This window comes from Syngnathus typhle, linkage group LG9 (genome assembly GCF_033458585.1).
Source record: "Syngnathus typhle isolate RoL2023-S1 ecotype Sweden linkage group LG9, RoL_Styp_1.0, whole genome shotgun sequence".
In the NCBI taxonomy this organism is placed as follows: Eukaryota; Metazoa; Chordata; class Actinopteri; order Syngnathiformes; family Syngnathidae; genus Syngnathus; species Syngnathus typhle.
The window spans coordinates 13,569,872-13,586,482 of record NC_083746.1 but is presented as its reverse complement, the minus strand read 5'-3'; the positions used below and the strand labels follow the sequence as shown (position 1 = coordinate 13,586,482).

At 43.8% G+C, this 16,611-nt stretch overlaps 1 protein-coding gene across 10 annotated transcripts in view; it reads right to left on the bottom strand.

Moving 5' to 3' along the window:
- LOC133160231 (interferon alpha/beta receptor 2-like) overlaps window positions 1–16,611 on the bottom strand; it is a 69,517-nt gene that overhangs the window by 31,373 nt on the left and 21,533 nt on the right. For 7 of the 10 annotated variants that reach the window (XM_061287898.1, XM_061287891.1, XM_061287893.1 and 4 more), the window contains 3 exons: window positions 13,667–13,842; window positions 7,010–7,158; window positions 5,992–6,148 (listed from right to left, as the gene is read on the bottom strand). In XM_061287898.1, the coding sequence (XP_061143882.1) occupies window positions 5,992–6,148; window positions 7,010–7,158; window positions 13,667–13,842 (482 nt within the window). The remainder of the gene's footprint in view (window positions 1–5,991; window positions 6,149–7,009; window positions 7,159–13,666; window positions 13,843–16,611) is intronic. The other 3 variants (XM_061287897.1, XM_061287895.1, XM_061287896.1) reach the window with 2 other exon arrangements.

Genomic DNA, 16,611 nt, shown 5'->3' with positions numbered 1-16,611 from the left:
CTGTTGTTGGTTTTGTTGTACCATGATTTTCTTAAAAAAAAAAAAAAAAAAAAATTTAAAAAAAGTTGTACCCATGTATAATGCGCACCCCAGATTTTAGGACAATAAATTAGTTAAATTTCGCGCATTATACACGGAGAAAAACGGTATGTGAATGGTACAGGATATGTATGAAAGTTGCAGGACAGGAGTGAGATGTCCTGTAGGCAAGGGGAATTCAAGGTGGAGGTTGGTCTGCATCAAGGATCAGCTCTGAGCCCCTTCTTGTTTGCTATGGTGATGGACAGGCTGACAGATGAGGTGAGACAGGAATCTCCATTGACCATGATGTTTGCGGATTACATTATGATCTGTAGTGAGAGTAAGGAGCAAGCAGGTGGAGAGAAATCTAGTATGCCCCGGAAAGGAAGGGAATGAAGATTAGCCAAAAGAAGATAGAATACGTGTGTAAATGAGAGGGATCTAAGTACCGTATTTTTCAGACTAAAAGTCGCTCCGGAATATACGTCGGATTAGCCATAAAATGCACAATAACGTGAAAATAAACCATATATAAATTGCTCCGGAGTATGTCGCATTTTGGGGGAAATTTATTCTACAAAATCCAAAACCAAGAACAGACATGAATGAGCAACAACAGGCTAAACAATGAACACAAATGAAAAGCTGAGAACGGGCCTGACGTAACAATCAGAGTTATTCAAATAACTATTACATAAATAACACGTTTATAAAACCATCTGTGTCACTCCAATTCATTAAATCCATCGATTGTCCTTTATGTTAACAATGCCGGCCGGGTGCACGCTACTGACGGCGGTTGCACTTCAAAATATTCCACAGGCCCATATAACGATATATAAATTATATATCAAATAACTATTATATAAGCAATAATATTATCAAACCATCTGTGTCACTCCAAATCATTGAATCCATCGATCAAATGCCTCTTCCTTTGTCAACAACGCCGCGCGTGCACCGCTGACGTCAGCCTCGTCGTTATTCCACAGATGTAGTATATAACTATTATAGTGTTATCCACAGATCTAGTATATAACTATATTGTAGCGTTAACAAAGTACAAGGGAAGACGTGGGTTTGATAAACAGCTCTTTATTTAACAAAACAAGAGTTCAACGAGCCAACAACTACTGAACTGTAATGATAAAAACATATACAAGTTGCAACACAAAATAAAATATATCAAATACCTATAACATAAATAGTTCACCGCCACACGGCCCCAAGCACCAGCGTCGATGACCAGGAGTGTGGCGGCATGGACTTCCATCCCCGGAGGTGGCACTTCCAGCCATGGAGGTGGAAGAGAGCTCCATAGAATAGGACCAGGCGTGCGTAAAAGCCATGTCTGAGCCCCATCCCATTTGAGGTAACCAATGTTGTAATTTGACACATCATCAAGATGGCGGCGCGTGCATACGCAGCGACCTCTCTCTGTCCCGCCCGAACGGTGTTTTGTTCGTCTAATGAGTGTGTGTCCGGCCGTTTTATGTGTTCGTCTCGTCGTACTGAGTCGTGCTACAGTTACGGCAGGCAGGTTCTGCTCGACATCGGCGATAGCAAGTTTTGTCGAGTTCTGGACTTTGATGCGGGGACATTAAAGGAGCTCGGACTGCTACGTCCTGAAGCGTCGCCGGACTCGTCTGCTATTCCTCCCCGGTTGGGAAGCGTCGAAAGCGGTGTGCGAGGAGGCTGAAGAGGAGCAAGCACGGAGGCGTCCGGGCCAGGCTGGCGGCCAACCCAGCTCGCCCGGCCGTGCCTTCCATTCTTGTGGCGAATGTTCGATCGCTGGACAACAAAATGGATTACATTCGCTTGCTGAGATCTACAAACCGGACAGTGCGTGACTGTTGTGTGATCGTGTTCACTGAGACTTGGTTGACCGTGAACATTCCGGACTCTGCTGTACATCTGGAGCGGCTAGCGTGCTACCGGGCGGACCGGGCCATTGTACAAGGGGGAAAATCTCGTGGCGGTGGAATACGCGTCTACATCCGTGACGAGTGGTGCCGGGACTCTGTAGTGGTATGCAAGCACTGCTCGCCGCTGGCGGAGTTTGTGATCATTAAGTGCCGTCCTTTTTACCTGCCAAGGGAATTTACCGCGATTCTGCTAGTCGCGGTTTACATCCCGCCTTCCAACATCGAAGGCGACAGGATCGCGGCTCTTAGTGAACTGTACCAGGCTGTCAGTGAACAACAGACAGCGCACCCTGACGGTTTCACCATCTTCGCTGGGGATTTTAATCATGCTAACCTGAAGTCTGTTTTTCCGGGGCTTCACCAGCATGTTAATTTCCCTACGCGTGGCGACAGCTTCCTGGACCTGGTCTACTCTTCGCATAAAGGAGCTTTCAAAGCCGCCCCCTCCCCCATCTTGGACTTTCTGACCATATCACTGTTATGCTTTTGCCCGCATACAGACAAATGGTGAGAGCGTCCAGGCCAGTACGCAAGCAGGTACGGGTGTGGCCTGAGGGTGCATCTGATACGCTTCGTGACTACTTTGGCTCTACTGACTGGGACATGTTTAGGAGGGCTGCCACTTGCGACGATCGGACAGACATTGAGGAGTATACGGACTCTGTTTCCTTCTACATCAGGAAGTGCATTGATGATGTGACTCACTCAAAATCCATCGTCACTCGGGCTAACCGGAAGCCATGGCTGACGGGGGCTGTCTTCAAGCTGCTGAGGGCCAGGGACAAAGCCTTTAGAGCGGGGGATGAGACTGGCTTGAGGACTGCGAGGGCTGACCTATCCCCGGGCATCAAAGAAGCGACGAGGGCGTTCTCTTGCAAAATTACCGCCCACTTCAAGGACAGCAGAGACGCACGGAGCCTTTGGCAGGGCATTCAGACCATCACGGACTACAAGCCCGCACCGCAGAGCTGTGATGGCGACGTCCGTCTGCTCAATGACCTTAACCGCTTCTTTGCTCGCATCGACGCTCAGAACAGCACTTGCCCGCTGAAGGCCACTCCCCCTTCACACGAGCTGCCCCTGTGCCTCTCTGCCGACAGCGTGAGGAGGGCGCTTGCCGCTATCAACATCCGTAAGGCGGCGGGCCCTGACAACATCCCGGGTCGAGCGCTGAAGGACTGCACTGGTGAGCTGACGGGTGTCTTCACGGACATCTTTAACACTTCCTTGCAGCAGGCCATCGTCCCGTCGTGGTACAAAGCTGCCACCATCGTACCTGTACCGAAGAAACCTGCTCCGTCCTGCTTCAATGACTACCGCCCCGTGGCACTTACGCCCATCATCATGAAGTGCTTTGAGCGGCTTGTCATGGAGCACATCCGTTCTGTTCTCCTCCCCACCATTGACCCCTTCCAATTTGCGTACCGAGCCAAACGGTCCTCTGAGGATGCCGTCTGCTCTGACCTCCACTCGGCCCTCACCCACCTGGAGAGAAGGGACTCTTATGTGAGATTGCTGTTTTTGGACTTTAGTTCTGCCTTCAACACCATTGTGCCACAACGTCTCATCAGCAAACTTGACAAGCTGGGCCTCAGTACCTACCTAGGCAACTGGCTACTGGACTTCCTCTGACAGAGGCCACAGGTGGTACGTGTTGGCGACAAAATCTCCGCCAGCATCACGCTGAGCACAGGAGCCCCCCAAGGCTGCGTGCTCAGTCCGCTGCTCTTCACCCTCCTGACGCATGACTGCACTGCAACCTACAGCGACAACCGCATGGTGAAGTTTGCTGACGACACGACTCTGGTGGGTCTCATCACCGAGGGAAACGAGACTCAATACAGGCTGGAGGTTGACCTTCTGACCGCGTGGTGCAGGGACAACAACCTCCTGCTGAACGTCGACAAGACCAAGGAGATTGTTGTTGACTTCCGGAAGGGTCACACCCAACACCTGCCGCTGACCATCCACGGTGCTGTGGTGGAGAGAGTGAGCAGCGCCAGGTTCCTGGGGGTGCACATCAGTGAGGATCTCTCCTGGTCCACCAACACGCATCACTGGAGAAGAAGGCCCAGCGCCGCCTGTACTTCCTGCGGAAACTCAGGCGAGCGAGCGCTCCTCCGGCCGCCATGACTACGTTTTACCGTGGCATCATTTAGAGCGTCCTCTCCAGCTGTATTGCTGTTTGGGGTGACAGCTGCACTGACGACAACTTGAAGGCCCTGCAGCGCATAGTGAACTCGGCTGGTAAGATCATTGGTGCTTCACTCCCCTCCTTGAAAGACATTTACATGTCCCATCTCACCCGCAAGGCGACCACGATCGTGAGTGATGTGAGTCACCCCGCTCACTCTTTGTTTGATCTTCTGCCCTCTGGGAAGAGGTATAGGAGCCTGCGCTCCCACACCACCAGACTCGCCAACAGCTTCATGCTCCAGGGTATTAGGATCCTGAACTCGCTTCCCAGTTCTGCGTAGCGTCCTGTACTTTTGCGCTATGCTTACTGCTTACGAACTATTGTGTTATCTGTTTATTTATTATTTATTCATTGTTTGTGCCTTCTTGTTTTATATTGTGGCGCTTACTTGTATGTCTATCGTGTAATATGTCTCGTCACCGTGGGATAGAGAAAACGACTTTACTAACTTTGACTCTGATCATTAAGTTGTACTAAATTTACATCTACCGTTTTTTACCCTGTATAATGCGCGAAATTTAACTAATTTATTGTCCTAAAATCTGGGGTGCGCATTATACATGGGTACAATTTTTTTTGATTTTATTTATTTATTTTTTTTAAGAAAATCATGGTACAACAAAACCAACAACAGGACTGACCGACAAAGACGTGGAACAAAAAGACAGGGTGACATTACCAAAGACAGGAACAGAAACCAAACAGACATCATGACAGTAACACATGCAATGATCCGACGGTGAGCGAGGGGCAGACAGGACTAAAATACAAAACACGTTACATTGATTGAGGTGACACAGGAAGGGAGGGGCGACGCGAACAGAAACTATGGCAACCTAGACACATAGCAAAACTGGGGACGAGACATGACAAATCTCCCTCGAAATAAAACTTGAAATCACCTTTCTTCTTGTTTGTTGTCAATCGCGCATCGAATTCAGCCATCCTGCCCAACACACTTAGTCAGTAAAATTCATAATTGACGACACATCGTTTGATGCGATGGTGCAATCCTTGATGGTGTGCTGTTTTTATTGTTTGTTTTTTAATCTCCATCGCGGACCGGACGTCATACGGAGGCAGTATAACTGCGCATGCGCACTATGGATCCGATGCGCAGAACGGATGCGCAAGACACGAGTTGAAGAGCGAGAGTTGTTTTCTTCCTATTAGTTTCAATTCACAGTTTAATTAGCAGTTTCAATCAGCAAATAACAAAATGCATATTACAGGTAATATCTTATTTCACAACACTTTGCCTTGTTCCTTTCGTCTCTGCTGTTCACTTCAAACACGCTCCATACGACCGCAATGCTCTCGTATCAGACTTGCTCGATCACCTGCTTCTTTGCTGTCACAATGTACCCTACACAAATCCGAAACATTTGTTTCGGCTCCGAGTCACAACGAGGGGCAAGTTTTGGTTTCCAAGGGTGTTTTTATTCCTCTTCAACGTCTCTCCCATACAGAGCCGCCTTTTTCACGTCCGCACGCCTTTTTCACATGTCCGCACTGATCGCGGTGGTGCCTTTACGGGCAGTCGGAGAAATCAACGCCAACAAAAAAATTTACATCCAACCTAGTTAAGACCATACCAAAGACTATAAAAACGGGACCCATTGCCTCCCTGCGTGTGTGACGATCATTGGGACTTCAAAAAAAAAAAAAAAATAAAAGAATGGGTGCGCATTAGTATACATGGGTACAGGCTTTTTTCCAGCATCAACATGCCATTTTTAGGGTGCGTATTATACATGGGGGCGCATTATACACGGAAAAAAACGGTAATTAGAAGTTTAGAAAGGGAATTGAAAGAGAGAATGCCAAATCAAAAGGAGAGCCATTTACCTGAAGGAGAAATCCCTGCGGTAACGACACAATGACGCTGGCTGTAGTTGGACTGTCTCGGGATAAAGCTGTCAGAAAATCGAACTGAGATGCAGTAGTTTCCGGGAGCAAGGTTCTTCAGAACAGTTCCCTTCAGAGATTCGGGTTCCTGAAAAAACTGTCCCCACCAGCATTAACCACATAGATACAGTACAGTACATGATTCGTGGAAGGAAAATAAAAGCTTTCACCCACATGAATGTGAAACTATTAGGGATGGGCACCAAGCCACTGCACTAAACTATTTTGAACTACTCCCCTCCGGACGGCGTTATAGAGCTCGGTACGCCAAAACCAGCAGACACAGAGACAGCTTCTTCCCCCAGGCTGTTGCTCTGATGATTTCACACCACTCTTAGAGTCTCAGAGTCATTACTGTGCAATAACATCCTGCTCTTCACACCTTTTTTTAATTTGTCTACACTGTTTTTGCCACTTTTCAAATGTCAGTGCCAAAAGTTATCTGGATGCAGTTTTTTGTTCTCTATGTCTGCAAAGAGTGAATAAAGGAATACATTTTATTTTGTAAAATTAAATCACAGCAGGTTTTTTAAAAATCAATTTAGCTTTGCTTCTAGAAATTTTAAGGAATAGAAACGGTTTATTCTAAGCGTAACAAATAATTGTTCATTTCTTATATTGTCACATTTTTATTGTTTAAAAAACAAAGTTAGAAAGTTGCTCCTAAAATGAAGTTGTTCATTCAGGAACTGCAAAGAAAAACAAATTCAAGTTTTGGAATAGGACAGGCGGGAAAGGGAGCAGGACAAGAGTACCTGCCCCAACAGTTCAATTGGAGTGTGGCGGGAATGGCTATGTAATTTCTAAATATCTATAGAGTGCAAGTGAAGTCATAAGAGTGTATGGCAATTAGGAAGTGGACCCACACCAAGCAACTAGCATACAAACACATGAAAGCGAAAGTTACAAGTAAAAAGTAGATTCCTTAACACTTGTGTACGTTAGTTCTCAACATTACCGGAGTTCTGCCTGCGTCACTGTTCTCGATCCTGAGTTCGTAGCTGAGTGAGTTGTAGAATTCCCATAGATGCTGCGTTTGAGGCAGAAGGTCCACACACAGATCTTTTTGACATGGAGTCACAGCCACTGCTGGCAAGTCCAGCTGAGCTAAATCATACAAGTTGAAGCCAAATCAAATTTATTTACGTATATAGCCCGAAATCACAGAAAAGTCTCAAAGGTTGTCACATGCGCACAGTAGACAAATGTTAACGACACAGTTGACTACATCCCCTGATCTTAACACAGACATGGGGAATTTGCAGCCCGCGGGCCACATCCGGCCCACGGGGCCATTTAATACGGCCCGCCAAACCTGAATAAATTGTATAATTAAACATTCTTTTTGGTCATTTTCCCTGCAATGACTGCATTTCCCCAGTAGATGGGGAAGCGCCCGCCCACGCATTTACTCCCGGAAGCCGTGTCTGCACACTCACAAGTGCGTGTACGTACTCAGTAGTACAGACCTGGCGCACTCCGCGCTCTATTTCTATCAGTGCCAAATTTCGAGTGAGGTATGTGACGTTAGCATTCTTGTAACTCGCGCGCTGAGCTTTCAGACAGTTTACGCTAAAGAGACCCAGAAACCTTCCCCTGGAATCCTTTCATTAAAATGAATGGCCCAAGGAAAAGAAAGGTGGATACTGAGTGCCAAGTGTTTAAAAAAAGAGTGGACAACAAAATATTTTTTCGCTCAACTCCGATCAATGCCGGTTTGTCTGATATGCCAAGAAACGGTTGCAGTATTCAAGGAGTCCAATATTAGCCGTCACTTTGCTACAAAGCATGCTAACTACGCTAGCAGGGCGCCGACATCGGAGAGGTTGACAGCTAATTTGAAGACTCAGGAAAACCTTACTCACCGACAAACTGTGGATCAAAAGTCAAAGTCTGCTTTATTGTCAATTTCTTCACGTCAAGACACACAAAGAGATCGAAATTGCTTTCCTATTATACCAAGGTGAGAAGACATATTACCGTTTTTTTCCATGTATAATGCGCAAAAATATTATATTATATTATATTATATTATATTATATTATATTATATTATATTATATTATATTATATTATATTATATTATATTATATTATATTATATTATATTATATTGGTCCATGGACAAACAAAACATTTAGGTAAACAATACAAAAAGGGAAAACAAGAAGGGACATACAATGAATAAATAAGAGCAATGAATGAATGAATGAATGAATGAATGAATGAATGAATGAATGAATGAATAAATAAATAAATAAATAAGAGCAACATGGTTGAAATGGAGCAATTGTGCATACAGCAGACAGTCAGTATACAGCGCAAAAGTACAGGAGGAGTAGTGCAAGGCAGCCAACGTGGCCCAAAAGGACAGGACGTTATGCAGTTGAGGGTGGAGGGGGGAGAAAGTTCAGGATCCTAACAGCCTGTAGTGTGAAGCTGTTGGTGAGTCTGGTGGTGTGGGAGCGCAGGCTTCTGTACCTCTTCCCAGAGGGCAATAGATCAAACAAAGTGTGAGGGGGGTGACTCGCATCACTCATGATCAGAACTGACTAAAGTTCGATCTAACGCATTGGTACTACTTACCTATGTTTCCCTTCCATATCGATCCGTAGATTTACTCGAAACATGAACAGAGCAGCCTATTTTGACATGAAATAGCCTCGCGCGTATAGCAGCTATCGTTATAATCTTCACGTAAAAAGAACAAACTATATGGAAAATCTATTGCAAATCCCACCCCTATAAATATAGAAACATACAAGAAATATAAAAATAATTTTACAGTATTATTAAGGAAAACCAAACAAACTTACTATGCTGATAAATTTACACAAGCCTCTGGTGACATCAAAACAACAAGTGAGACGTTGGGGAAGAATGGAGCCCATTCTAACCCAATAGATATTTCTAATAGTTTCAATGATTTCTTTGTAAATGTTGGCGCTACCTTGGCATCTAGCTTCTCAACCTCTGATACAAGCCCCTGTTACCTAATTACAGGGCAGTTTCCTTCACTCTCTATTCTTGACCCTCCTAGTGTTGAGGAAGTTTACAGCATCGTCATGAGCTTGAAAAACACGGCCCATGGCCATGACGAGATCAGAAGCATACTTATTAAGAAAATCATTCATTCAATAAAAATCCCACTGACACACATTTTCTCCTTATCTTTAAAGTTTGGCATTGTACCCCAAGAACTAAAAATTGCGAAAGTCAATCCTATTTTCAAAGCCGGTGAGACAAATGAATATGGTAATTATCGACCTATATCCATTCTTCCATGCTTTTCCAAGATTCTAGAAAAAATGGTTTATTCAAGATTGGCAAAGCACCTAGAAACAAACAATATTCTCTATAAACATCAATATGGTTTCTGCAAAAAGTTCCCTACTGAGCATGCACTGCTTCAGCTTGTCAACCACATCTCAACAGCTCTTGACAATAAGAATTTCGCTCTTGGTGTCTTCCAAGAATTAAGCAAAGCATTTGATACCGTCGACCATAAGATCCTTATCGCTGAGCTAGAGAGATATGGAGTGAACAATTCTGACCTGAAATGGTTCACAAACTATCTCGCTAACAGAGAACAATATGTATATATAAATGGTTGTTCTTCCAACAGATCGAAAATACTATCTGGGGTCCCAAAGTCAATATTGGGTCCTCTATTGTTTTTGGTGTACATAAATGATTTTTCCATGTCTTGTTCAAATTTTCTCCCTTTGTTATTTGCGGACGATACTAATCTTATTGCCAGCCACGATGATTTTAATTTCCTATTGCAAGTGTGAATACTGAATTGCACGCTGTTACAAAATGGTTCAAAATAAATAAGTTGTCACTCAATATAAAAAAATATAACTTCATGACCTTCTGCAATATAAATAAATCTTACCCCAAAGAACAGACCAAAATTTACATAAACAATAACGAAGTCCATCAAGTTGCTAGCACCAAATTCTTAGGAGTTATAGTAGACAAACACTTAAACACATTGATTTGGTTTGCAAAAGATCTATGAAAATGCTAGGTATTTTACGAAAGGTTTGTCCTTTGGTCCATCCTTCTGCTCATCTCACTCTGTATTATAGCTTCCTGTTTCCTTTTCTCAATTACTGCAACACAGTCTGGGCAGCCACATATCCAACATACCTCAACAAATTACTCATCATACAAAAGAAGTTCCTAAGAATGATCTCTTTCTCGAATAGATATGAACCAACGGCACCACTGTTTGAAAATTATTCACTATTGCCAATTGATTAAGTAAACATTCATCAAACATGTCTACTCATCCATGAATATATATATATAGGAAACACTGTCTTCCAGCCACCTTTTATAATTTCTTCACATTTGTATCTGATCTTCATTCTTATCCAACAAGACAGAGTGACAATCTCCACCCACCTTCCTGTCGAACATCACGCCATCAATATAATATCTACTTTAGAGGGCCCTCACTCTGGAATGAGCTACCAATCCATATCCGATCCATATCTTCACAGGCTGCTTTTAGAAAGCACCTGAAATACCACCTTCTCTACTCATGATCTTACCAGTTCATAATTACTCCACCGCACTAAGATGATTCATACACACATCTGGGTGTGGTGAAATTTGTCCTCTGCATTTAACCCATCCCCATGTGATTTTAATCCATCCCCTGGGGGAGAGGGGAGCAGTGAGCAGCAGCGATGCCGCGCTCGGGAATCAGTTGGTGATCTAACCCCCTAATTCCAACCCTTAATGCTGAGTGCCAAGCAGGGAGGCAATGGGTCTCATTTTTATAGTCTTTGGTATGACCCGGCCGGGGTTTGAACCTACAACCTTCCAGTCTCAGGGCGGACACTCTACCACTAGGCCACTGAGCTGGTTAGACCACAATTTATACTCTGATTCTTCCTTGTTTTTGTTATTTTCTGCTTGCAGTTTCTTCTGTCCCCTCTAAGCTATTCCTACCTGGTGTCTCTTTGATTGTTTCAACATCGCTAAGTGACTATTTTGTTCTCTTGTTTCTCATTTTGTATAGTGTATTTGTTTATGTATGTATACATACACATTCGTAGTATGTATGCATGTATAAATATGACGAATTAATTAATAGCTTATGCTTTTGTTTATTTACTTGTGTATGTGTATGTATGTATATGTATGTATGTGTGTGTGTATGTGTATGTGTATGTGTATATATATATATATATGTGCGTGTATATATGTATGTATATATATATATATATATATATATATATATATATATATATATATATATATATATATATATATATATATATATGTATGTATTTATATATACATGTATATACATATATATATACATATATATGTGAACAGAATATATATATATATATATATATATATATACACATGTATATATATTTTTGAAACACTTGAATGACATTTGACGACACAGCACTTTGTTTGCTTTTGCACTTTGTTTGTACAGGAGTGGAGCTCTTTACAAGCCCTAGGCTTCGTCTCCCTCCTTGCACTGTTATTGTTATAATAATATGTGCTAAACAATAAACTAAACTAAACTAAACTAAACTGTTATTCATAATAATGTCTTCTTAAATGAGAATCAGTGATAGTAGTTTTTTGGTGAAAATTTTTTTAATGCTGTTAATAAATGCATTTGATTTCAAAAACCTTTTTTTGAATATCCATGCTATCTAACTATCTGGTGGCCGGGCCTTCGCCCATGGGGCCCGGCCGGGCACAGCCCGAAAAGGAAAGGTGGGTCCCCCTTCCCATGGGCTCACCACCTGTGGGAGGGACCAAAGGGGTCGGGTGCAGTGTAAGCTGGGCGGCGGCCAAAGACAGGGACCTTGACGGTCCGATTCCCGGCCGCCACGACAGGCACCAACGACCTTAGAGCCACAGGTCCGGTCGGCTGCCAATGGAGGCGCGGAACATGGTCCACTCGGACTCAATGTCCTCCGCCTCCTCCGGGATGTGGGAAAAGCTCTGCCGGAGGTGGGAGTTGAAGCTCTTCCTGACAGGAGATTCTGCCAGACGTTCCCGGCAGACCCTCACAGTACGTTTGGGCCTGCCAGGTCGGACCGGCATCTTCCCCCACCGTCAGAGCCAACCCACCACCAGGTGGTGATCAGTTGACAGCTCTGCCCCACCCCTCTCTTCACCCGAGTGTCCTAAACATGCGGCCGCAAATCTGATGACACGACTACAAAGTCGATCATCAAACTGCGGCCTATGGTGTCCTGGTGCCAAGTGCACACATGGACACCCTTATGCTTGAACATAGTGTTCATTATTGACAATCCTTGTAGAGCACAGAATTCTAATAATAGAATACCGCTCGGGTTCAGATCGGGGGGCCGTTCCTCCCAATCACGCCCTTCCAGGTCTCACTGTCATTGCCCACGTGAGCATTGAAGTCACCCAGTAGAACAATGGAGTCCCCAGAAGGAGCGCTCTCCACTACTTCCTCCAGGTACCCCAAGAAAGGTGTGTGCTCTGAGCTGCTGATTGGAGCATGGACACAAACAACAGTCAGGACCTGTCCCCCCACCCGAAGGCGGAGGGAAGCTACCCTCTTGTTCACCGGGGTTAACCCCAATGTGCAGGCACCAAGCTGGGGGAAAATAAGTGTACCCACACCTGCTCGACAACTCTCACTGTGGGCAACTCCAGAGTGAAAGAGAGTCCAGCCCGTCTCAAGAGGGCTTGTACTGGAACCCAAACTGTGTGTGGCAGCAAGTCCGACTATGTCTAGTCGGAACTTTTCTGCCTTGCACACCAGCTCGGGCTCCTTTCCAGCCAGTGAGGTGACATTCCATGTCCCAAGAGCCAGCTTCTGCAGCCAGGGATCGGACCGCCAAGGTCTCTTGCCTTTGGCCGCCGCCCAGCTCACAATGCACTCGACCCCTTTGGCCCCTCCCACAGGTTGTGAGCCCATGGAAATGGGGACCCACGTTTCCTTTTCGAGCTGTACCCGGCCGGGCCCCACGCTTTAGGCCATTATAGGTTAACACATACAAAATGTATTTACAGTTTTTTTCCGTGTATAATGCACCCCCATGTATAATACGCACCCTAAAAATGGCATGTTGATGCTGGAAAAAAGCCTGTACCCATGTATAATACGCACCCAGATTTTGACTCCTACTTAAGTCCGTGAACGTAAAATTATTTCAGAAAAAAGATCATCTTTGGGAACAACCGGATGTTCTGCCGGTCAGTATCACTGCGCATGCGCTAGCATACTCAATAGCAAAGAAATGTTTCGGATTTGTGTAGGGTACATTGTGACAGCAAACGAGCAGGTGATCTAGCAAGCGTCTGATACGAGAGCATTGTGTTCGTATGGAGTGTGTTTGAAGTGAACAGCAGAGAAGAAAGCACATCTGTAATGGCGGCCTCCGTATGATATCCGGATTTAAAAAAAAAAAAAATTAAAAAAATTGAGAATTCTTTTTTTTTTTTTTTGTACCCATGTATAATGCGCACCCCAGATTTTAGGACAATAAATTAGCTAAATTTTGCGCATTATACATGGAAAAAACGGTAATTAAAATAAATAATTAAATAATAATTACATAACTAAATAATTAACGAAAATAAAGTGTCACTCACTGTCTTTGATTGGCTGGAACCCAGGATGCGTCAATGGCCAAGAGGCCTGAGCTCGCAGCTTGGCTGTAACCTGGGTTACGTAGAACTGCCATGGGTCGGAGAAGGCTTCTGTCATATTACAAACCAATGGGTACTGGACATGCTGACAGGCAGCCACGGGGACCCAGGCAGTTCCCCTACAGGATGAAAAAATAGGAATGCAAGCAATCTTTAAGGGAAGCCAAACAGTTTCTATTTTTGGAAAAATTTAGACTAATTGCTCTGTGTATTCAAATTCATGGCGCCATGCATTAATTTGGCAAATACAAGACGAGACAAAGAAATTGTAACACCAAGTATTGACCACACTTCACAACCCTAACCCTTTCCCCATCAATACCTCAATGTGGGATCTCCAGAGGTACACTTTAAGATGCAGTTGAGGCATTGAGGGGGTCTGGTTTGGTGATAAAAATAAACCAATCAATAAGAAATAAATTTATTTTGATGAATGATGGGGACGTGATACGTAAATATAATATTAGTTTTTGTTACGCGCATGACACCCAATTATATATGCCGTTATCGATGACAGATCCGTGGGAATGTTGTAATCTTGAGGCGTGTCTTTTGGAGATCAAGCAATGGATGTCTCTCAGTCTTGCGGAGATCAAGCAATGGATGTCTCTCAACTTCCTTCGTCTTAACCCAGATAAAACTGAGATGTTGATAATTGGTTCAGCTCGTTATCAACACTTATTTAAGGAAACCACTATAACTATAGATAACTGTACTCAGAGCAATACTGTAACTAATCTCGGGGTAATATTTGACCAAACGCTCTCCTTTCAAAAGCACATTAATATAACCAGAATTGCGTTTTTTCACCTTCGTAATATTGCTAAGCTTCGTCCGATCCTCTCGACCGGTGATGCCGAAACTAATATACATGCGTTCATCACGTCGCGTCTGGACTACTGTAATGCATTATTCTCTGGTCTTCCTAAGTCCAGCATCAAAAGTCTACAGTTAGTACAAAATGCGGCTGCAAGGCTGCTCTCACGGGCAAGAAAATTTGATCACATTACCCCAATATTAGCTAACTTACATTGGCTCCCGGTCCATTTAAGATGGGACTCAAGGTTCTTCTATTAACCTATAAATCATTGCATAGTTTAGCGCCTTCATATCACGTCGACCTAGTTGTTCCTTACGTTCCGTCTCGTAACCTCCGCTCGCAAAACACTAGTCTCTTAGTGACCCCGAGGGCCAAAGAAATGTCTGCAGGGTCTAGAGCATTTTCTATTCGGGCTCCAGAGCTTTGGAATGCCCTACCAATGGATATATGAACTGCAACCACAGTAGAAACATTTAAGACACGTTGAAAGACACATTTCTATGATATGGTTTTTAATTAACCTGTAGTGGCCGATTCGGCTAGTTTGTTTTTGCTCCCTCTCCCCCCACCCCTCCCCAGCTGGGGAGGTGGTTAAGTGACACCCAAGCTGACAGCGGCTATCGGGATTCTCGTGGACCAATTTAGGATGAGGGAACTGCAGCTTACACTCCTCGAAGACACTGCCAGGACAATCGAAGGCACCTCCGGCAGCTCTTCGCTTTGACTTGGACATCCACTTTTTCATATTACGTATTTTATGTGCCCTCTCTGCATCCATTGCAGCCTGGTGATCCTGAAAGGGGGATCCTTCGATCTGTGGTCCCTTCTCAAGGTTTTATCATTTTTCCCCTGGTAGGTTTTTTTTTAGTTTTTCCTTGCCCTTTTGGGAGCTTAAGATCAGGGGATGCTTTGAGAATAATTGTCAATCGTTTGTCTATGTGAAGCCCTTTGGGACTGCTTGTGATTCAGGGCTACACAAATAAACTTGACCTGACTTGACATGAGATTCATCATGTCTTTGTAATACTATAAACAGATTATTTTGTTCAGACACGAACATTTTTGGATGTTACCTGCTGACAGTTTCGATTACTACTACAGTCTTCTTCAGAGCCGCCATACGACGTGCTGCTGGCGTGTCATTTAACCATTAGCTATGACAGGTCTGGCTTTGGCTTTCATGTAAAATTGTCAAGTCCGCCAATGGATAAATGACACATCAGCAGCACGTCGGTTGACGGCTCTGAAGAAGACTGGAGTAGCAGTCGGAACTGTCAGCAGGTAACCTAAATTTTTGTATATATACTTACGTATATAGGTTTTTTTCACTTTATTGTGCATTTTATGGCTGATGCGACGTATATTCCGGAGCAACTTTTAGTCCGAAAAATACAACGTGATTTGCGCAGTCCTACTAAGCACATTTTGTGTATAAAGGTGTTTATTTAATCTTTGAATTGACAAGTTAATTTGACATTTCCATAGTTGTGCTGCCCTCTTTTATGAGGTTAATTATTACATTTTTAAATGAAATTACCGTATTTTTCGGACTGAAAGCTACTATATATATATATAAATAAAACATATATAAGTCGCACCGGTGTATAAGTCTCATTTTGGGGGTTAATTTATTCGACAAAATCCAACACCAAGAACAGACATGAACGAGCAACAATAGGCTAAACGATACGGTATGCTAAGGTGACAAACAGAAACGAAGAGCTGAGAACAGGCCTGACGTAATATTAACAGTTATTCAAATAACTATAACATAAATAACACCTTTATCAAACCATCTGTGTCACTCCAAATCATTAAATCCATTGATTATCCTTTATGTAAACAATGCCGGGTGTGCGCCGCGTCGCTGATGTCGGCCTCGTCGTTAGTTGCAGTTCAAATTATTCCACAGGCCCATATAACGATGTACAGTGGAGCTTCGGTTTTCGAACGTCCCGGTTCTCGAACAAATCGGTATTTGAACAAAAAATTCGAGATTTTTTTGCTTTGGATGTCAGACGAAATTTGGTTGTCGAACCTTGCGAGATGAGCCGAGAGGACCCGCTTG